This window comes from Tachyglossus aculeatus, chromosome 4 (genome assembly GCF_015852505.1).
Source record: "Tachyglossus aculeatus isolate mTacAcu1 chromosome 4, mTacAcu1.pri, whole genome shotgun sequence".
Taxonomy (NCBI): domain Eukaryota; kingdom Metazoa; phylum Chordata; class Mammalia; order Monotremata; family Tachyglossidae; genus Tachyglossus; species Tachyglossus aculeatus.
The window spans coordinates 113,318,066-113,340,015 of record NC_052069.1 but is presented as its reverse complement, the minus strand read 5'-3'; the positions used below and the strand labels follow the sequence as shown (position 1 = coordinate 113,340,015).

The 21,950-nt window shown below is 43.3% G+C and overlaps 1 protein-coding gene across 7 annotated transcripts in view; it reads right to left on the bottom strand.

Annotated features, from left to right (window-relative positions):
- RAPGEF1 (Rap guanine nucleotide exchange factor 1) overlaps nt 1-21,950 on the bottom strand; it is a 165,448-nt gene that overhangs the window by 36,938 nt on the left and 106,560 nt on the right. For 3 of the 7 annotated variants that reach the window (XM_038745183.1, XM_038745185.1, XM_038745186.1), the window contains 6 exons: nt 21,770-21,922; nt 20,850-20,973; nt 20,122-20,305; nt 17,952-18,458; nt 7,303-7,505; nt 4,888-5,046 (listed from right to left, as the gene is read on the bottom strand). In XM_038745183.1, coding sequence (XP_038601111.1) covers nt 4,888-5,046; nt 7,303-7,505; nt 17,952-18,458; nt 20,122-20,305; nt 20,850-20,973; nt 21,770-21,922 — 1,330 coding nt within the window. The remainder of the gene's footprint in view (nt 1-4,887; nt 5,047-7,302; nt 7,506-17,951; nt 18,459-20,121; nt 20,306-20,849; nt 20,974-21,769; nt 21,923-21,950) is intronic. The other 4 variants (XM_038745184.1, XM_038745187.1, XM_038745188.1 and 1 more) reach the window with 2 other exon arrangements.

The window sequence follows — 21,950 nt, the reverse complement described above, 5'->3', positions numbered from 1 at the left end:
TCTTCCAGACAGATCAGCTCTCCAATTAGCAGGACAAACAAGTGACTGTCCAAGACTGGCTGAACCCAGCTGGGTTCAAACCAATTGGTTTATTCAATAAGCTTCTCAAGAGCAAGGATCATGCCTACCAACTGTATTGCACTCTCTCAAGCAACTAATACAGTGCCCTGTTCCAAGTAAGTACTCAATAATATCACTGATTGATATATGCCTGCTAAATCATGGCATGGGTCTGACGGCCTGGGTCTACGCAGGTGAGCTGGAAACTGGAACAAATAGTGACCATCTCAGGATGGTCCAACTTCAAAATTCCCAAAAGCATGCTTCCAAGATGGGGAGTGCAGTAGGTGGCTGGGAGGTGGGTGGATGAGGAGGATGAGAGGCATGAGAAATGGAAGCTACTTTGCTTCTGCCTGTCATGTGACTCTCAACTGACTCTGAGTGGCTCCTTGCAACGCAAGGAGCTTCTGGGTGTCGCTCTCAGCCAGATGCGTCCCACACCAACCCACACAGGCAATGACCTACTGTGATTTTCGCAGCAGGAGACTCTGACTCTGAATTCATCCTATCACATGTATTGGAGATTACGATGAAAGCAAAAACACATCTTTAGCTACAATGGGACCTCTAGGAATAACAAGGTAAGCAAAGGAGATGATGTGAATTGGCATGAGTTGGGCATTGTCTAGAATGCACATCGTCAGTGAGAAATGGTCAAAGAGACAATCATAAAGGATAAGAATATAAAATCTGTTCCCAATCATTCCATGATGGGATTGAGGGGTAGTGATGGTTGGGGGTACCCTTGGTTCACCAAGCCATTTTGCATGCTGAATCAACCATCTGATTCTGCTTCCTTCTCTCATTTCATCTCACATTTCATTTTCCACTCTTGTTTGGCAGTTCAAAAACAGTACTGTTAAGAAAACATCAAAACTGAAAGGAAGCTAGCTGAGAAAGGAGGTGGCAAAAACCCAGGGCTAGCATTTTTTTTCCTTAGCCTTGTTTTCTTGAAGATGAACTCATCCTATTGTCTGAAGGAAGTTTTACTGTGGTAGATTGGGGAATTTGATAAGAATTCTGCATGAAATGCTGGAAACTCTAGGACATTCTTCTCTTTCCTTAATGAGAAAGGAGAATCGGATTAATTGATAGGATTAGAGCACTGAAGGTTTTATTCTGTGCTGACAATAACAGCAGCAGCACTCTACAGAAGTTACTGTCTACATCAAGTTAAGCCTTCTGTTAAGAGCATATGCTCTGGTGCACAAAAACTTAGGTCTGACATCTCATAATAATACTATTTTTTAATCTAGAATGACACACCAGCTGCTCTATAATTTTTGCTGAAGTTTTCAAGGTGAACTAAACAAAGTTTTTCACCAAAAATATTGGCAATATTTCTTCTCAGTGACGCTTTTGGGACATTTAAATACAGATGAATCTGGATGGGTCACCAATGCAGCCTCACCCCTAGTTAAGAATTCAGTCTTGAGGTGAAAGCGGAAGGTTCTCATTCATCTTATTAATTTTGACGAATCTTTTTTTAGTGAAATTTCAACTACTCTCCAATCGGAGCTATTCTGAGGAGGGTAGATTGTATCTAAGTTACAGGTGCAGAACAGAGGTGAAGGGGAGGAGAGGTAAAAACTATTTCTATCGCTATCCTTTCCCCCAGTACCTCCATGATACCCCCGATGTTTACGGAGGAGGTAAGAGCTGCATTGCTGGAAAATGAAATTATGTTCAATCAACTCAAACTCTTTAAGAAATGATCAATGAGCTGAGAACAGGACTATGAGAATATTTCCCAGCGAGTGTGAGAAAAGGAAAGGAGAAAACATAATAGAAATTCAGGTGGCATATTTGGAAAGGGCCTATCGGCAGAGAAATAATAACAATAATAATAATTGTACTTGTTAAGCACTTACTATGTGCCAGGCACTGTACACTGGGGTGGATACAAGCTAACTGAGCTGGACACAGTCACTGTGGGACTCACAGTCTCTATCCCCATTTTCTAGATGAGGTAACTGAGACCCAGCGAAGCAAAGTGACTTGCCCCAAGATGACACAGCAGACAAGTGATGGAGCCAAGATTAGAACCCGTAACCTTCTGACATCCAGGCCCATGCTCTAGTCACTACACCATGCTGCTTCTCAGCAGCAGCAAATGGCTAGATGGAGGGAGGAAGAAAGCAAAGGATAGAATTAAAAGAGGTAATGAAGTCAGAGTGATGGAGGCAGAGATGGACCGGACGAAAAGAGAATGGGTAACGGGATAATCTTCAGATCAATTAAAGCAACAGAGATGGGACGGTTCAGGGGCAGGAGAGGTGGACAAGCAATTTCAAATAGTACAGGCACACAACATAGGATCCTATGAGTAGTAAAAAATGCATTTTGTCAGTAATACTGCTAAAACAATGAACAGTCAAGCTAAAACCATGGCAAGTAAGCTTTTGAATGCCAGGTCCTTTCTGCAGGAAGAGATGTGTAGCATAGCTCCTTCTTTTATTAAAAGTCTTAAGGTTTAAAGTCCTTTTGGGGAAAGTGAACTTTCCCTCCCCGAAGCTCTGAGATGTAGCAAGTGCAATTGAGATTGATTTCTCTTTCCCTGAGCTGATGAAAAAATCACATTGGGGATGGCAACTCTCCCTGAAGTCTGAGACAAAAATGCTAGACTAGGCATTTCGCTTTCTGGACTGCCTTCTTCTCCCAAGTATAAGGAAGCACCACCATACAAGGCAACAGCTCAGATGGCCTGAGGGGAGTTGAGGAGTCTGGGGTTTGTCAATGGACTGACAGTTTATTGAGTTTGTTTCTCCCTCATAGACGTTGAGGGCTTTTGCTCAAAGGAATATTAATGTGTTACTCTGTTTAAAGATTTTAATAATCAGCACTGATTACTTAGTCGCCTGGTAGGTGTGTGTTTATGGTTACCAGTTCCATACCCTAAATCTCCCTAAGACAGGTGAGCACCCAAAGCCTAATCTTTTAACGGGTTTAATGTTCACCTAAGTGGGTTTTCGGTGTTTAAAATATTCCAAGAGGAAGGGTTTAGCCAGTGTGAACACAACTCTCTGAGATGTCTTAAAACTTTGCTGACATTTGCTCCAGGTCAAGGGATGGCTCTTTGGAACTGCATGCAGGAAGGTGTCTGAGGCCAAAGAAGATCAAAGGATGTCAGCCTAAAAATTAAAGGTGTTCCCTGGTAGCTCTCCAAACCCCTGGAAGCTATTTCCCATCTTTCTTTTCTTTTTCAAAGGCAGAAAGATAATAAGTGCAAAATCTAAAACTAGACAGCATCTGGTGTTTCAGAATCCCAGCTGTCAAATATTCCAAGCATTTAGCACTTCAGAATGCCACTTCAACCCAAACTGCTTCCTTGTTTTAATAAAGCACCTTTCACTGACCAGTCACCTGAACATTCTGTGGGCCTACTGATCTGAGAGGATACCTTAAACTAAGCTGTCTCTAACAAGAGGCTTATTGACATGCAAATTTAATGCAGTTATACCCACAGCATTATTTTTTGTCCTTAAGATGCAGTGTTCTGCAATGTCCTTTATTTCTCTAGCAATTTGTCTACTTGCATGTGTTCCTAAACACAGGCCCAACAAAATGTCCAAATGCTGTTTCTGAGCCTAGATAAAAAGCACAAAGACCATTCATATTTAAAGAGCAAATGGCAAGGAAAGTTGTGAAAGGTTACTTGCCAGAGGCACCTTCCTAGAAAACAGAATGAAGCTGTGGGTTGGAGCTGTTGCTATTTAGCGTTTCTATAACCTTTGTTTGCTACGGGTATTAAAATGACTCCTAAATTAACTTTCAAGATACTGTACTAGGATAAACCTTAAGGTTCCTCCATATAATTCATATGAGGAAACTAGATGCTAGGGAGATTATATGACTTCACAAAGCTTACAAAGCTCAGAGCTTAAGTGAAGACCAGGCAGCCCTGTCTTCAGGTCATCATCAATGACATTTATTTAGCACTTACTCTGAGCAGAGCACTGTACTAAATGCTTGGGACAGTACTATACAAGAGAGTTGGTAGACATGTTCCCTTCCCACAACAGGTTTACAGTCTAGAGGGGGACTGTAATGAACACTTGGTATCTGGGCTCAAATTACCTATGTTTTCATTCTAAATATGTCCATATTTTCTTTTTTAAACCAATGAAAGCTTCATAGGCAAATTAAACATAGCTTACAATATCAGCAAAAGATGGTCAAATAGGGCTTTATACCAGGGATTCACTAGACTTCTGGGGAGATGGGGAAAAGGGGGAGTTTGCTTATAAACAAGTTTTCCTGTTTAATTATAAAGTCATGCATTCAGAGTCCTATCTATCATTTTGGATGTCGTTATGCATGTACAGTGAAATTAAGTGGTCTCTTGAACAATAGTGAGGACTCTGGTTTGGGACACTAATTTTGATTTCACTGTGCACACAAAGCCCTAAAGGTACATCTAAATAGGATACCATAATGTATTCCATAGTGAATCATGCAATAGGTAATGAATGAGTTGAAAAATTGATGAATAAACAGTTTGACTTGGGATTTTTCATCAGGCCCTTTCCCCACTCAATGTAGTAAACTTTGTGATCCAATCAAGGCACATAATTTCATTTGCCATTTTTTCACCTTTCTTTTTTGTTAGGCCTTCTGCTCAAGGGCAGAAGGTAGATTTTCTGATGAGTTACACTGTCACAAAATACAGCATTACCAACAAATTCACACTGGGAGGCAATGGGTGCAAAGGTGTTCCTTCTACAGACCATGTGTGCAAACTCATATCACAGGTATAAATACAGGACACACACACTCTCTCTCTCTCTCTCTCTCTCTCTCTCTCTCTCTCTCTCTAAAGTGACTCACCGAGTGCACAGGAAAGGAACTGTGCCGGTTGAGAAAGGAGTTTGAGATGGACATACTGATGCCTTGAGTGGCACTGGTGTCCTCAGGAGTGAAGGGCACTTTAGTTTGCTGGACACAGTAGGAGACAGGAGAAAAGGAAGAAGCAGCATAGGAGGCCTGCTGAATAGAAATGACAGAGAGAGAAAGGGAGAAAGGGGAAAAAAAAGCACAGAACAACAGGCTATGAATAAAGAACTAGACCAGAAAAACAAGAGCCAATTTAGAGCCATTTTTGAAATGCGAGCTACTTGTGTGAGTGCAGAAATTCAAAATCCTTGCTAGCAAAATGAGAACATGTGAATCCTTGGCATGAACAAATAACAGTTAATTTCTTCCCGACCCTTATTCTTGGCTCCTATTTGGTTCAAAGGTGACCACTTACTTTAGGCTTTGTTCTGTCCTAACCCTGTGATAGTGCTCAGTGAATCGACCACGGAGTCAGTTTTTGTTACGAATCCAGGAGCCTGTGAAACCCTCCAAATAAATAATAATAATAGTGGTACAGATAAAGAGCTCACTCTCTGCCAAGCACTGTACCAAGTGCTAAGGTAGATACAGCACAATCAGATCTGACACAGTCCCTGCCCTACACAGGGCTCACAAAGTTTAGGGGAGAAGAAGTCTGACTAGAAAACGTATATTCATAAACCCTACAGAGGAGCAAATTCCCATGCAGTCTGATTCAAGAGAAAATTAATAACGCAATTCTGAATGAGATGCTTACTGTTTCAAAACCTTCTTTCTCTACCCCTTTGGTATAAAGCCATCCTTTTATAGCATCTGTGCTTGCGCTACTAGATTGGAAAGGACAGGGCTTTGTTTCTTTTTTCTATTTTAGGAAGGAGAGTTCTATCAAAATTGAACATTCAGAGAATGCTGCCATAGCCCAACTGATGCAAGCACTCTGAATATTTCGGGGCAGCAGGAACAGAGCAACAGTTTACTAGGCTGGTTCAAGACAACCAGAATTGCTTTTGTTAAACCACCGGGCGGAAACCACTGCCCCCAGTTCCTGACAGAAATAGCAGGTGAATAGAATTTTGCATTTCGGAAAACTTCTCCCTCCAGGAAAAGTCAGGCAATGTGATGTAGTTATATGATGATCTCTTGGAAAAATGGAAAATTGGCAATCTCTTCTACCCGTTGATAAAATGCTATCAAGGCTGTCTGGACTTTAAGCAACAATTTAATTTCAGCTATGAAAAGGTATAGGTTTACCTTGTGGGAATTGACTTTCGATGCAGAAGAATGGCCGGGAATAAAACTAGTCACGAGACAACTGAGGAACTGAACCCCAAACTTCACCTTTCCAACCCATGATGTTCACTCTCCACAACTCACTGTTGGGTTCTTGACAGAAAGCTTAAATGGAGACAGTGACACCACTCTGCAATTCGGTTGATTTCTGAGCTTATTTTTTTCTTTCTAAAGAAATAGTAAAATCCTGAAAACAGGAGGTTTCAAAAGAATGGAGGTAGGGAAAGAATACATAGAATACATTGGAAATTCAGGTCTTTCCTTGTTTAATGCCACTCTGCTTTATGTGAAGTGATCCTATGAGAAATGGGCCACCCTGTGCCATAAACTTGAATGTACTTAAACCACTGATGCAAATTAAGTACCTAACTAAGATGGGGCCCAGACTATTGCATCAACTCTTATTTAGCCCTCCTCTGGGAAAGGCCAAGTGTTAATGAAAAGCAGGAAAACTGATGCAAGAGGTTCCAAAGTAAGTGTCCACCAGCAAGAAAGAACACAGTCTGAGGAAAAGCCAAACCACACTCCATTAGCCTGCTTTGGGAAATGAAATGATCATCAACCACCAGGGAAGTTAAAGAAACTGAATTTGAGTTACAATTGGAAGGTTTAACTAATTTCAGAATTACGCTCAACTACCTCCATTGGAAGAAATCATGATTAAAAGGGTTCTCTTCGCTCTGTCTGAAGGATGTCTATATTTAACTTAGACTCCAGAACAGATCTATTGCCTTGTTAAGGCTAAAAATACACAACCATAATATTCTGGTATGACACCCCTGGATGCCTTTCTTTTTTTTTAGTGGTATTTGTTAAGTGCTTATTATATGCCAGGCACTGTACTAAGCGGAGGGGTAGAAACAAGCTAATCAGGTTGGATATAGTTCATGTCCCACATGAGGCTCACAGTCTCCATCCCCATTTTACAGATGAGGAAACTGAGGCAGAGAGAAGTGGAATGCCTTGGCTGAGGTCACACAACTGATGAATGGCAGAGTCGGGATTAAGACCCAGGTCTTTCTGTCTCTCAGGCCTCCAGTGACCCATTGGGCCACTCTGCTTACCTTGCTGAATCTACTGAAGGTTTAGGTTAGGAAGGGCACTGAGGAATCCACTTACCAGCTGTCTCTGTTTGGGAGGAAGGGCGGGGGGAGGGGCCAACTCCTGACCCGAGTCGCCGCTACTGAACGAGTCGTTGAATCCGTAGACTTCCATTAGGTACTTGTTCTTCTGCTGGTAGATGTGCTCGCTCTGGGGCGTCTGGTAGAACATGGAGGGCTGAGGCTCTGAGTAATCCTCCAAAAGCTGCATGTAGGCCAACACTGAAAGACAAATTAATCTCTCTTCACTGCTGCTGCTGTTTGGAAAACTGCCAAAGGTTACCGAGGCACTATTGTTAAAGTGTGTGTTTTGGGACCACTCTCCTTGATTAAAGGGCCATTATTAAATTGCTGAGGAAGCAGAAGCTGGGATTCATCATGGCACAAAGCATACCAACTGCTTTATATACCACACTCCCACTCTGCCAAGAGGGTGGCACGGGGGTCCTATAAAGACCTAATGGCAGGGAAAGGTGACTAGGACTGGCGTAAGTAAAACTGAAAACAGAGCTAGAATCACATTTGATGAAAAGGGGCCCCCCAAACATGGGTACAAACAAAGGGACAGAAGGAGATAAAGGAGTTAGAGAGGGAGCTTTAGGCTTCGTGTCCACGAAATCCTTTCAGTTAGCCTGCCTTTCATTAGGTCGCTTATTCTAGACATGATCAATCCTATCTGTATGGGGTCCTGCAACTGAGTTGTTTCACCTTGCCTGAAGAAAGACAGTAAGATCTTTTGCACAGGGGCCCCATCTTTAGTTATTCTGTGAAATGCAATATGGAGCTACATACATCAAACAATAGTGTTTCTGCCAAGGGAGGGAAGAAGTCTGAGCAGAGAGCTCTGCAAGGACAGTATCGATGACCACGTTTTCCAGCATCTGTTGTACTGTACTCTCCCAAGTGTTTAATATACTGCTCTGCACACGTCAAGTGCACAATAAATACGATAGATTGGTTTCTAAGTCCAATTCTTCTTGAAGCACAGCAAGACCTATTCTGGCTACTCCAGAAGGTGTTCATGAAGGGTAGTCAAACAGTTCTCATTTTCAGTTGGATTGGATTACTCTGTAGCATCTTTCCAACTTGCACTAAACCTAAACCAACTTGGTTGGTGGCGGGGGGGAGGGGCGGAGATGGGGGGGCATGTTTATGGCTAGTCATCAATCAATCAATAAATTTCATTTATTGAGTGCTTACTGGGTGCAGAGCACTGAACTATGTGCTTGGGAGAGTATAACAGAATTGGTAGATATGGATCCCGCCCACAATGAGCTTACAGTCTACAGAGGGAGCCAGATATTGATATAAATAAATAAATTACGGATATATACAGAAGCGCTGTGGGACTGAGGGAGGCGTGAGTAAGGAGTGCAAATCCAAGGGCAACACAGAAGGGAGTGGGAGACAAGGAAATAAGGGCTTAGTTAGGGAAGGCCTCCTGGAGGAGATGTGCTTTTAATACGGCTTTGAAGGTGAAATGAGCGATGGTCTTTCGGATATGAAGAGGGAGGGCTTTCCAGGCAAGAGGCAGGAGGTAGGCGAGAGGAAAGAAAGGCCTTGAGGATTTATGACATCCAGAGCTAATATTCTCAGGGCCTGGGAGTCTTAAGTCTAGTGGCCTGGAAAGGTCACGTACATTTATTATGATGCTTTTCCCCTCTCAGTAAGCTTCAAATACTGCAGGTTACAACCTGGGCTTCTTTCTGCCTGAGTGTATTCCTCATTCAGGCCCGTTTGGTAATGGGAAAGGTGAAAATCCCAGAATAAATAGAGTCTGGATTTCTCAGTGTATAATTTATGGGGAAATAATTTTTAAATTTGGGTAAAAAATATAATTTAGATATCAAAATATCTGCATGGTAAGTATTTAGTAAAATTGTTCTTTTTTTGGTGTTTGCAAATGACGTAAATAGCTAAACAAATGCTTGACACTTTAGCTACCCACTGGTGCCATACAAATGATAAGTGCACCTTGCTTAATTACTCCAGGATCAAATGAAAACTCAGCATATACAAATCTTGATTACCAGGTGAGGGTTCTTTACTGAAGCAGCATGACCTAGTGGATAGAGCACAGGCAGTCAGAGGGACCCAGGTTCTAGTCCCTGCTTCACCACTTGTCTGCCTTGTGACCTTGGGCAAGTCACTTCACTTGTCTGTGCCTCAGTTACTTCATCTGTAAAATGGGGATTAAGACTGTGAGCCCTATGTGGGACAGGGACTGTGTCCAACATGATTAGCTTGTATCTACCTCAGTGCTTATTACAGTGCCTGGGACACACTAGGCGATTAATTAAAAGAGCGGCTTCCTTTTGTTGTCTCCTTGCAGCCTACTCATTTCAAGCTTATTTTGAAAGTATGTTCTAAATAAAGGATATCTAAGGATGACTACAATTGCACCCCTTCAAAAATAAACCTAAAATCTCAGCTGTCTACCAAGACCAGCAAAAATTTGACTGGGATCTTCTAGGGAGTTGTTTGTGGCCTTCCTACAATGGAAGCCTAGTTAGAGATCTGCTAACTAAATTGTTTAAAAGGAGCCGTAGCATTTAACAGTCTCCAAAAACATGGTAAATGGCACAACTATGCAAATGGCTCAATTTAAAGACTATCAGACTAAAGACCCAGCCATAATTTAGGTGATTCAGTAGTAAAGAATAACAGTAAGCAACTGGAACTGCTGAGCGGGCTTGGCAGACAGCAAATGCCCAAACAGGAATCTGTCTAGAAAATGCTGCGATTAATAATCCTGCTCTTTAATGATCACGAATAGGGAGGATCTTGTTTCAAGATCTCCTCCAAAAGACGGCATCAACAAGAAGACAGAATACCCCCTGCACTATCTTGAAGCATTGTTTCAGTATTTGGGGAAAAGGATTATCATCTGCACCTTTTTTTCCAGTGTGAACCAGTGATTTACCAATAACAGATTGGCTTAGAGTCACCAGAACACTTTCTGAGGCCACACTGGTCCAAAATTGGGCAAACAGTGGTAAATGGCTTTTCAATTGGTTTCACTTGAAGAAAAGCAGCATAGCGCATGGGCCCAGGAGTCAGAAGGTCATGGGTTCCAATCTCGGCTCTGCCACTTGTCTGCTATGTGACCGTGGGTAAGTCACTTCAGTTTCTGGGCCTCAGTTACCTCATCTTTAAAATGGGGATTGGGGCTGTGAGCCCCACGTGGAACAGGGACTGTGTCCAACACGATTTGCTTGTATCCAGCCCAGCACTTAATGCAGTATCTGGCACGTAGTAAGCACTTTCACAAATACCATAATTATTATTTCATTATATATGAATTATTTTGATTTTATGATTATTTTTTGGTGATTGCAGCCAAATTATGAGGCAGGCGAGTACTTGAGAATCACTAGTTTATGCACTGGAGATAGCACCCAAACTGATTGAACATAATCCTACTTAGCATGGAAAGGGCCATAGTATCAGATGGCAATACTGCAAGTAAATATTTATGGCAGGAAAATCATAGCGTATGCCAAAAATTAAAAGAAACTAATCTCCAGTTACTGAATATATAATTCTGCTCATGCGGAAATAATGATAATTTCTTTTCCACTTCTCTTCTTTACACAGTAGTTCGGCCTTTTTCCATGACAGCCACTGCCCAACACTAGTTCCAACAAGCAGAGAGGATGAACATGTGTCTGCTTCCTCAGCCAGCAACAAAGGTCTGTTCCAGCTCCGCTGAAATGCAACCCTCGTCTACACTTTAATGTCAACGAGAATGATACCAAAGGAAAGGGGGCTTGATCCTGGAATTTAATATTGCAGAAAAGGTAAGTTAAAGGGGGCACACGAGTCCTTAAATGCTTCCATCTGTGCTGGGAGACTGAGAAAATGGAAACATTCCTGAGATTGCTGTTTGCAACCCCCTCCCCCCTGTTCCCCGTGCTGCGGTTTTTAATGAGGGATAAATTCAAAAAGCAGATGGGAAATGACATCACTGGCCCGGAGCAGCCAGCACGCCCTACGGTTCACTTATTACACAAAAGGGAGGGACAGAGGGATGGCAACCTCCTTGCTGAGCAACACTGAGCCAATTACACAGTTGTGGGCAAAATACCCCTCCATAGGGAGGACGGGGAGAGTTGGATAATTATCTATGAGGCAACTGACAATCATTTTTATTCAGATTATTTCCCTCCTGGCCATTCTAAACATGTAGCCACAGTCTTCCATTGATTTTGGGGGCAGTAGAGTTGCCGGGGAGGGGGAGAGAAAGCAGAGGTTGTACTGCTGTACTATATAGTCAAATAGCTGCCCGCATTATCGGAAAATAAAATAAATTAGTGGGCGGGCACATATTACCTCTCATCTCCTGAGCTCTGGCCACTGGTCTTTCACCCACTCGTACCAATTTTGGTCACGAGGTTGAAAAGTGAGGCGACATGACTATAATGGAGTGGGTTGAAGGAGGTGACCTGCTTCATTAGTAGTGGGGTTATTTATTACAGGTTGGAACTACCAACTGTAGCTAAAATACAGAGGCTGAAATCGGCTTATCAAGAAGTGCCGAGTTAGAGTCAGCGCATCACAGAGGAGCGGAGGAAAGAGAGAGGGAGAAGTTTTTATAGGACAATTTTTTAGGGGATTTGCATATGGATAATTTCAATCAACATAAGCCACCCAGAGGCAATGGGTATCTTTCTGCAAACTATCCATGTGATGGTTTGAAGATACCGCCACAATCTTAACCTGTTTCAACTGCTTTTGCCAGGCAAACTCAAACCTCAAGTTACATCACTGAGTTCATCCTTTCCGGTTTTGGCAAAATAGAGAGTCCCGTTGACCAGGCGGTAAAGTGTCCAAATGTTTAACTCTGCATATCTTTTTTTCAAAATGATATTTGTTCGGCACTTGCAATTTGCCAGGCACTGTTCTAAGAGCTGGGGTAGATACCAGGTAATCAGGTTGCACACAGTCCAAGTCCTACATGCGGTTCACAGTCTTAATTCCGATTTTACAGAATAGGTAACTGAGGCCCAGAGAAGCTAAGTGATTTGCCTAAGGTCGCCCAGCAGACAAATGGAGGAACCGGACTAGAACCCAGGTCCTTCTGATTCCCAGATCTGTGCTCTATCCACTGGGTCATGCTGCTTCCCATCTGCTGGGCCCTAATTAGGCTTATATGGAGGAATCTGAAGGTTCTGTCATTATCATTACGATGTCTATTTTCTACAAAAATTGCTCCTTTCTTTAAGCTAATACAGAAAAAAATCCTCTGAAATCTAACTCTTCATCTGTGTCTCTGATCTTATTGCCTCTCACCACCTAAAAAAACTTGCTCCCACTGCCTTAATCTCTCCCTGTCATCCTCAACCATTCTCCAATGGCTCCTTCTTTGCCTTCAAGCCTTCCCTATACTAACAAAGCCTTCTTTGCATCCCATTGCAACCTCTCGGCATCGTCCCATCTGCCTGTTGCCATTCCTCCCCAAACCCCTCGAGTTGTCTACATCCACTGCCTCCACATCTTCTCTAATTATCTTCCTTATTCACAAATAATCTGGTTTCTAGCCCCTTCATTCCACTGAGCCTGCCCTCTCCAAAAACACCATTGTCCTCCTCCTTGCCAAATCTAATGGGCTCTATTGTAAGTTTAAAATTCCTAGACCCAGGGATGCCTTTGAAACAGGGGATCACTTTCTCCTTTTGGAAGTACCTTGGTTTTATAGACACAATTCTCTCCTGGTTCTCCTCCTAAGCTACCTTAGCCTTTTTCTTCCACCTCACCCGCTAATCAATCAATCATATTTATTGAGCACTTGCTGTGTGCAGAGCACTGTACTAAGCAGTGTGGCTCAGTGGAAAACAGCACGGACTTTGGAGTCAGAGGTCATGGGTTCAAATCCCTGCTCCACCAATTGTCAGCTGTGTTACTTTGGGCAAGTCACTTAACTGCTCGGTGTCTCAGTTACCTCATCTGTAAAATGGGGATGAACACTGTGAGCCCCTCTTGGGACAACCGATCACCTTGTAACCTCCCCAGTGCTTAGAAAAGCGCTTTGCACATAGTAAGCGCTTAATAAATGCCATCATTATTATTACTAAGCTCTTGGAAGAGTACAATATAATAAACATATTCCCTGCCCACAGCAAGCTTGCAGTCTAGTGTGAGGGCCCCTCAAGGCTCTGCTTTGGGTTCCTTACTCTATTCAGAGAGCTCAAAGAGCTCATCCACCCCTATGAATTCAACTACTACTACTACATAGACGACTTGCAAACGCATCTCACCAGTCTAGTCACAGCCTCTCACCCTGTCTGCATTTTCCCATTTCTTCGTTTCCAGGACATCTCCATAGGGATGTCCTGTTGGCCCCATAAACTTAATATATCTGAAACACCTTCTCACCTTCCTTCCCTCCCCTCTCAAATTCACTCCTCCCTCTCACTCTCCCAACCATCCTCCACGTTTCAGGCTCCAGGAAGCCGGCAACCTGCCTGTTATCTGATACCTCACTCCCTTTAGACTCTCAAATTCAGTCTTTTGCTAAATCCTATCAGTTTCACCTCCACGTTTCCTAGATCTGCCCTTTCCCCTCTATCCAAATGGCCACTAACTTGTAGCCAGGAATGTGCCACATCCCCACTGGACCGCTGTATACTGAGTTATTGTATACTTGAGTTATTTTTCTGAACCATCATTCTGCACACATCTCGTCACTCCTACGAACTCTCCAATTCATTCATTCATTCATTCGATCGTATTTATTGAGCGCTTACTGTGTGTGCTAAGCTCTTAGGAAGTACAAGTTAGCAACATGTAGAGATGGTCCCTACCCAACAACGGGATCACAGTCTAGAAGGGGGAGACAGACAACAAAACAAAGCATGAGGACAAGTGTCAAGTGTCAAGTCATCAGAATAAATAGAAGTAAAGCTAGATGCACATCATTAACAAAATAAATAGAATATGTAAATATGTACAAGTAAAATAAATAGAGTAATTAATCTGTACAAACATATATACAGGTGCTGTGGGGAGGGGAAGGAGGTAGGGTGGGGGGGATGGGGAGGAGGAGAGAAATTGGGGGGCTCAGTCTGGGAAGGCCTCCTGGAGGAGGTGAGCTCCAATGCTTCTGCCCCCTGCATGGCATCAAGCAGAAACTCTTAACCACTGGCTTTATGAGACTCCATCAGTTCTCTCCTTCACACTCTTATTTATTAGCACTATTTCTCCCAATAGCCCAGCTCCCTCTCTGTTCTATTCTCCCCCTTGGCCATGAGAGCTCACTGTGGGTGGGGAATGTGTCTACCAACTCTGTTATATTATCTTCCAAGCACTTAGTACAGTGCTCAGCACACAGTAAACATTCAATAAATACAACTGATTGTTCTTCCAGAGCTAACCACTGTATCGTACCCTGTTCTTGCCTTTCCTGGTTCCATCCCCTTGCTCACTCTTCTTCCTGCCTGAAACTGCTTCCCCTTCAAATCTGCCAGACAACAGCTTTCTTTATCTTCAGAGCCCTTCTTCAATCCCACCTCCTCTAGGAAGTATTCCCTGATTCAATTTTCCCCACCAGCACACATTCTCCCTTCCACCCCAGCACTTTGGGACTTAGTCACCTGTAATAATAATAATAATTGTGGTATTTCTTAAGTGCTTACTGTGCCAGGCACTATACTAAAGCGCTGGGGTGGATATGAGCAAATCAGGTTGGACACAGTCCCTGTCCCACATAGGGCTCACAGTCTCAATCCCCATTTTAAAGATGAGGTGACTGAGGCCCAGAAAAGTGAAGTGACTTGACCAAGGTCTCACAGCAGACAAGTAGCAGAGCCGGGATTAGAACCTTCTGATTCCCAGGCCTGTGCTCTATCCATTATGCCATGCTGCGTCAGTGTAGTGCATTTGAACATATTTGTTTTCATCCTACTTTTCAGGAACTTATTCATTTAGCCACCTGCATTTCCATTCTCTTTTTCCTCCCATCAGTAATCTTTTTCTGTATCTTCTCCATTTAGATAGTAAACCCCTTGAGGGCAGCCACCGAGCCTTTTACTGTTATTGTACTTTCCCAAGCACTTGGTAGGAGATGCTGCACACAGTACAGGCTCAAGAAATATTGATTAGTTGATACTGGTTGACTGGGGAAATTATATGAGGGATAAGGTAATGACTTTTCTCTTACTGAACAACCTTATCACTGTTCAAAGTTTTCAATCTGTTTAGACTGGCTTCCTGGAGGAAATCCATTGTGATAGTTACACTGTAGTAGGGAAAGTGTGGGCTGGGAGTTGGAACTCTTGTGTCCTATTCAGGGATAGCAGTAACGTGTGACTCTGGGCAAGTCACAACTTCTCTGTGCCTCAGTTACCTCATCTGTAAAATGGGGATTAAGACTGTGAGCCCCCCGTGGGACAACCTGATCACCTTGTCACTTCCCTAGAACTTAGAACAGTGCTTTGCACATAGTAAGCACTTAATAAATGTCATTATTATTATTATTAGAGGCGGCCAACCGACTCATTCAAATAAGGGAAAATAAGTCTTTGCTTGCAGCACCTGTACTGAATAAGAAAGGCAAAGTAAGTTCATAAATGACTTTTTAAAATGCCTCAATATTTTTACTAAAGATAACTCGAGCCAATGACGCCAGACTTGCAGTGCACTGATTTTCCTCTCTGACAGAATGGGGGCAGTAATTTGTCTTCAAGTGTGAGTCTTACTGTGGGTAGTAAGCACTTTTCCCAGAAAGTAGCTCTTATTTTGAACCCTCCATCTAAACACACTCCTACAGGCTTCCTGCATTGGACAAGGTGTCCATATGCCCAAATGGAGCCAACCAGCCCATCCTGGTTTGTGACTCAGGAGGAGTCTTAGTCAGGGTTGTTTAGAATAGCTCCGGGTCTCCAGATGAGAATTTCCAAAATCAACTTGGTTAAGGAAGTTGGTTGAGTAGCACTGTGGCTGGGGAAAAAGCAGGGCCTGGGAGTCGGAGGGCCTGGGTTCTAATCCCAGCTCTGCCACTTACCTGCTGTGTGACTTCAAGCAAGTCACAACTTCTCTGTGCCTCAGTTCTCTCACCTGCAAAAGAGGGATTCAGTACCTGCTCTCCTTCCTACTTAGACTGTGAGCCCTATGTGGGACCTGATTATCTTGTATCTACCCCAGCTCTTAATTCAGTGCTTGGCACATAGTAAGAGCTTAATACTATTATTATTATTATTAATGATAACAGCCCATGAACATTACTTTAAGGGCAGCAAAGGGATCACGCCTATGTTCTTTAAATTCTCTCTCCAAGAAGAGAATGCTCAATAAAGAAACTGATGATAATCCCTGGGGATCACCAGGAACACAAAAAATGCATCACTCTTGATTGTTGAAGCAGGTTCCACTATCTTAGGGTTTTTTTATGGCATTTATTAAGTGCTTACTATGTGCAAAGCACTGTTCTAAGCGCTCAACCCTTTCCTTTTGCTGACTCCAAGATTAGGATTTAGCCTTAAACTTTTCATCTTTGTTTTGTGGTAATCGACAGGTAATGTCTACGAGAGTCACAGTTTGAACCTGGGGGCACAGAACAGGGTTTAATTGAAGGAGAACCAACAGAATGGTACTGTATTCTGACCTTAAGGATGCAGCAGGATTCTGCACTTAACCAATGAAAAAAGAGCTGAACCTACTCCCATAAAGAAATAGGCTCCTCCCCAGCTCCAGATAGACAGCTACAGCCTTTATTAAACATTAACTATGGTCCAAGCACTAAGCTAAATGATGGTGTTATTCTGCACTTCTTAGGCTCCCTAGCATAGTGCATTGCATCAAGTGGATGCTTAAGAAATGAAATTACTCTTAGGAACAAGATAATCTAATCAGACAGTACCTGTTTCACAAAAGGTTCCCAATCTAAATGGCAGGAAGAGCAGAGCCCCGTTTTATAAAAGGGGAACTGAGGCCCAGGGAGTTAAAGACTTTCTTAAGATCACCCAGCAGACCAGGGGGAGAGCTGATATTAGAACTTGGGCTTCCTGATTCCTAACGCATTTTTTTCTCCCATGAAACCTTGGGTGCTAAAGAAGGATTTTTCTCAACATCTCTCTTTTCATCATACCTTTACAAACACAAAATATTCAAGGGTTGGAGGATATAAAAAGATTTATGAATGCTATCTTGTAATTCCAATTAGTTCCCTCATAACAGATGTTTTCACCATGTGTTTTGTACAGAATGCTTTGGGGGAGGTGGGAAACGTTCTTCCAACACATGGCTCAATCTGGACAGAGCTCGATGTAATGGCAGAGGAAAGGCTGTGCCATTTTGTGCTGGGCACTGGTCACGGCCAGCATTTTCCAACGCCCAGGCTTTGGGCAACCGAATTACACAAATATATGCCAGTCCACACAGTTTCTCAACCAGACCAACCTTTCCTGTGGAGGCTAAACTGCTCTTAACTGACTGCCTTTTTATTTTCTACTTGTCCAGCTTAAATGCTTACCTCCTAGGGACCAGCATACAAGTGGCTATTTCCAAGGCTTGGCTCGTGCCTTTAAGGCAAATATGTCTATTTAAACAAAAGTTTTTAAAGTACAATGCTCCACACCTCTCTGAGTTCCTTCAGGGACTGATGCATGGAGAAAGAGCTAGAGAGGCGAAGAAAGCAATACTTAAGTATGATTACATCAGGTGAAAGCTTACTGTGCTTGTTCTTCTTCTCTGGGAGAGGAGGTGGTTTTTCTGGATCACCTGAAGACTCTGGAGCAGTAAAATCCCCAACAAATTCCCCTGGTACTGAAGAAGCCCCCTGCTGAAAGGGGAGAATGGCAGCAAATGGCGTGAAAGGTAATGGCTGGGCGTTGGCTGGGTTCTGCAGGTCATCCTCGGAAATGTTGTCATACTGGGAAGGGTGCCTCTCATAGGAGACCCTACAGCTGGAATTGTCCGAGGGCTGAGAGGTGGCACTCCTCCGTTTCTTCTCCGGAAGAGCTGGCGGCATCTCCACAGACGGCGTCGAGGGCAGGGGACTGCGGTGCTCTGGCTGTGGGGAACTGCTCTGGGAGAGCCTGAAAGGACTCCCAGGAAATGGAGCACCAGATTCACCCAAGGATTCTGGCAATGGGCTAAGGTTACAGGGCACCTGATGAGGTATCTGGTCGGCGTTGGAGAGGTCTTGCTGCAGGAATTCATAATCTGGATCGTAGTGATCTGGGTTGAACAATAAGGGAAATAAAATACACTTGTTATCTGTGGGCCAAGTTGGAGACAGGCACATCATAAGCTGCTTCATGGTCAACCAGGTGGAGCTTTCTAGAAACCATTCCTCGATTTAGAAATGGACTTACGTGAGGGATAATTTTTGGAAAATCAGAAAATTTGGTTGCTATTTTCGGCTGTACTCTATTATGTAACTGGGCAGGATTATGGCCCTAGAGAACTTCAACAAAGAAAAGTGCCAAGGGGGAAACAGCACACTCAGGAACTTGTGCTTTAGCTGCTGTAAAATCTACTTCTTGGATTCAGTTCACCCTCATTCACACAAAACCTAGAGTGGCCTGATTGAGTCACAGATCTCCACTCTTCTTCCCTTCTCTGCAGAAGCATCTCAGTATTATTTTCGGCTGTCTGACATTTTGCAATGTTCGATCGTTTCTTGGCAAACTGGCCGTTTTGGGGCTTGACTACCTTATTTTCAAAGCAAATGAAATGTCACAGAGACTGATCTAAGTCTGGCCTTCTGGAAATGGAGAGAGACTTCATTACAATACAAAACCAGAAAAATTCCATGGCAATGGTAATGAGGATGGACCCAGTTCAACCACTCATACTCAGGCCTCGAGAGCTATCACTCCTGGCTTAAGTCTTGAATGGAAGGGGGCCAACTCTGTTAAAATGAACACAGATTTTATGTTGAAGACCACTAAGATTTATGGTAGGACAATGACTCAACAAATGCAGCAGTAACGGTTTTCACTGAGTGTCCTTTAGGTGCAATGTACTGTACCAAGTGCTTGGAAAAGGACAACATAAGCATGAATCTTACATTTGAATAGGGGAAACAGACATAAACATATTGGCAAAAATAGAGTAATCAGAATAAATTGACTATACCATTGTTCATATTGATTGATCAACCAACGCATCAATCGATGGTAATTACTAAGGTCTTAACTGGGTGCAGAGCACTAGGAAAGTACAATACCACAGAGTTGGTAGACACGTCCCTGGCCCATGATGAGTTTACAGTCCAGATGGGGAGACAGACATCGATATAAATATACACCTAACCGCTGAGGGAAAGTCTAAATAAATATGTGTTAGGAGTGGGTGATGGGCTAATGTGACTTGGGTGTTGGGAGTTAATCTGGGAAGGCTTGCTTAGGGAGGTGGGATGTTAGGAGGGCTTTGAAGGTAGGGAGAGCTGCGGTCTGTCAGATTAGGGAAGGGAGGGATTTTCAGGCTGATGGAACAGCGTGACTGGGGAAGGAAAGGGAGAATTGAGAGCCAGGTAGAGCAAGGAGTTTGGTTTGGCAGGGGCAAAGACAGTAAGTTGAAAGCAGAGGGTGAAGACCATGGATATGTAAGATGGGGAGAGTTGGTGGAAGCCTTGATATTGATTATGAGGCGTTTTACTTTAATGCTGGGGGGAAATGGGAAGCCACTGGAGGGTTTGGAGGAGAAGGGAGATGTGAGATGAGCGATGCCTCAAGAAGATGACCTGTGCAGTACAGTTTGGAAGGTAGGAGGGCTAGAGGCAGGAAGACCAGCGAGGAGCCAGGTGTAATAACGTACTGGAGATATGGAGATGGCCAAGACACAAATAGATAAAAGTGTTGATGAAAATTGAGTATGAAAATAACCTGAGAGTTACCTAGTGTTTCACAGCTTGTATTTCGGGAGCACTGCCCACTGTCCCGGTCCAAGGAGGACAGCTGCTCATCGGATTTGCTGAGCTTGCCCATGCTGTTGCAGGGGGAGAGGCGGGGGGATTCCCCACCATACGAGTGGCTGCCTCCTGACAACCTCCTCTGTGCGTAACAGTCAACATCAAAATCCTTGTGCAGAAAATGAAAAGAATTCAAATCACTTCTAAGAAACGTCACTAGTTAGTAAAGAAGGGTGGGGGAGAAGTCAGTTCATTTGGGGAGAGGGAAATATGTAAGTTGTTTATCCTGCAAATCACTAGCAAGTTACACTCCTGATTACTAGGACACTCCTGACTTTGGGTGGGTTCTAGAGAGATCCAAAGGATCTGCCTTCATCAGAGAATCTTACGAATTAGATGAAGCCACTGTTTAGAAGAAAGGAATCGTCCATTTGTACTTTTTGTGGCCCCTTTCCAGCTCTATGACACCATAATCTGCAATTTTGGGGGGACCCATTTGAAGTGGAAATGCCCTGTGGGAAAGCAGAATCACCGAAATGAAACGTTCGACAGGCAAGAATCCTCTTGGCAGTCATAGGGTTTTGGCCTCATACTGGATTCCTCTAACGAGTGCAGGGTTTAGACGATTGACAACTGTACGGTTTCTTTCAGTTCCCAATGATTAATCTCCCAACCGCCCCACCTCGTGCTTTCCTGGGTCATAAAAACATTACCTGTCTGTTAATTCCAATAGGTAAACTAGAGCCACTGGTGGCTCGACTCATAGGTGCCACCACTGCCACTCTGGTTGGCGAAGGTGCCGACTGGCGCTTTTTGGGTGGTAGTGCTGGAGGAGGACTACAAAGGAAAAGACAGAAGCAATTTAGAAATTCATACACACAACGCTTTCCCAAATGTCATATAGGCTTTCCCCTCCAAATCCCGGTCAGAGTCACTGTAGGACCCCACCAATAGGGCATGCAATAATAATCTCCTTTTCACTATGTGCCGAAGGGGTCCAAATAGAGCTCTTTTATACTTCAGGATGGGGAACCACTTAATTAATACTTCACACACACATCTTCACCAATAACTACTATCACCACTGCAAGATTAAAATCTATAAATACCCTGGCTACCTATATTCAAAAGATTTCTTCTCTCATAATCATTTAGCTAATACTGGGAAGTGATGAAAAGCATGCAGTTACTTTCAAAGCCAAAAACACAACTTTCAAATAACCAGGGAGTCATCAAATTATCAACTAAACTTCTAGGAGTCTAGTCCGGGTCACCCATCTCATCACCTTATATAAGAGTTGGTCTGTAAAGGCCAATTGGAGGAAGAAATAACAACAACAACAATAATCATAATAATAGTGGCATTTGTAAGGCACTTACTACACGCCAAGCACTGTACTAAATGTTGGGGTGGATACCAAATTATCAGGTCAGACACAGGTTCTGTCCCACATGGGACTCACAGTCCAATAGAGCGGGGTTTGGGTTTTAAACCCCATTTTAAAGATGAGGAAGCTGAGGCATAGCTAAGACCAGAACTCAGGTCCTCTGGCTCCCAGGCCCGTGCTCTTTCCACTAGGCCATGCTGTTGGGATACCTTATAAACATGAGTTTGCTGCAATGCCATCATTACCTATTATCCACCACTCGAATACCAGGTAGAGGGGGCTTGGGAGGAGCAACTTCTTCATCCATGGAATCAGGGAGTTGCTCGGTAGACTGCGTCATAGCAGTCGTCTTGTTCAAAATCTCCATTTCTCGATCCGTCAGTGGAAGCTCAGAGGGGCTGTAGAAATTATAGTAGAGCTCATGCA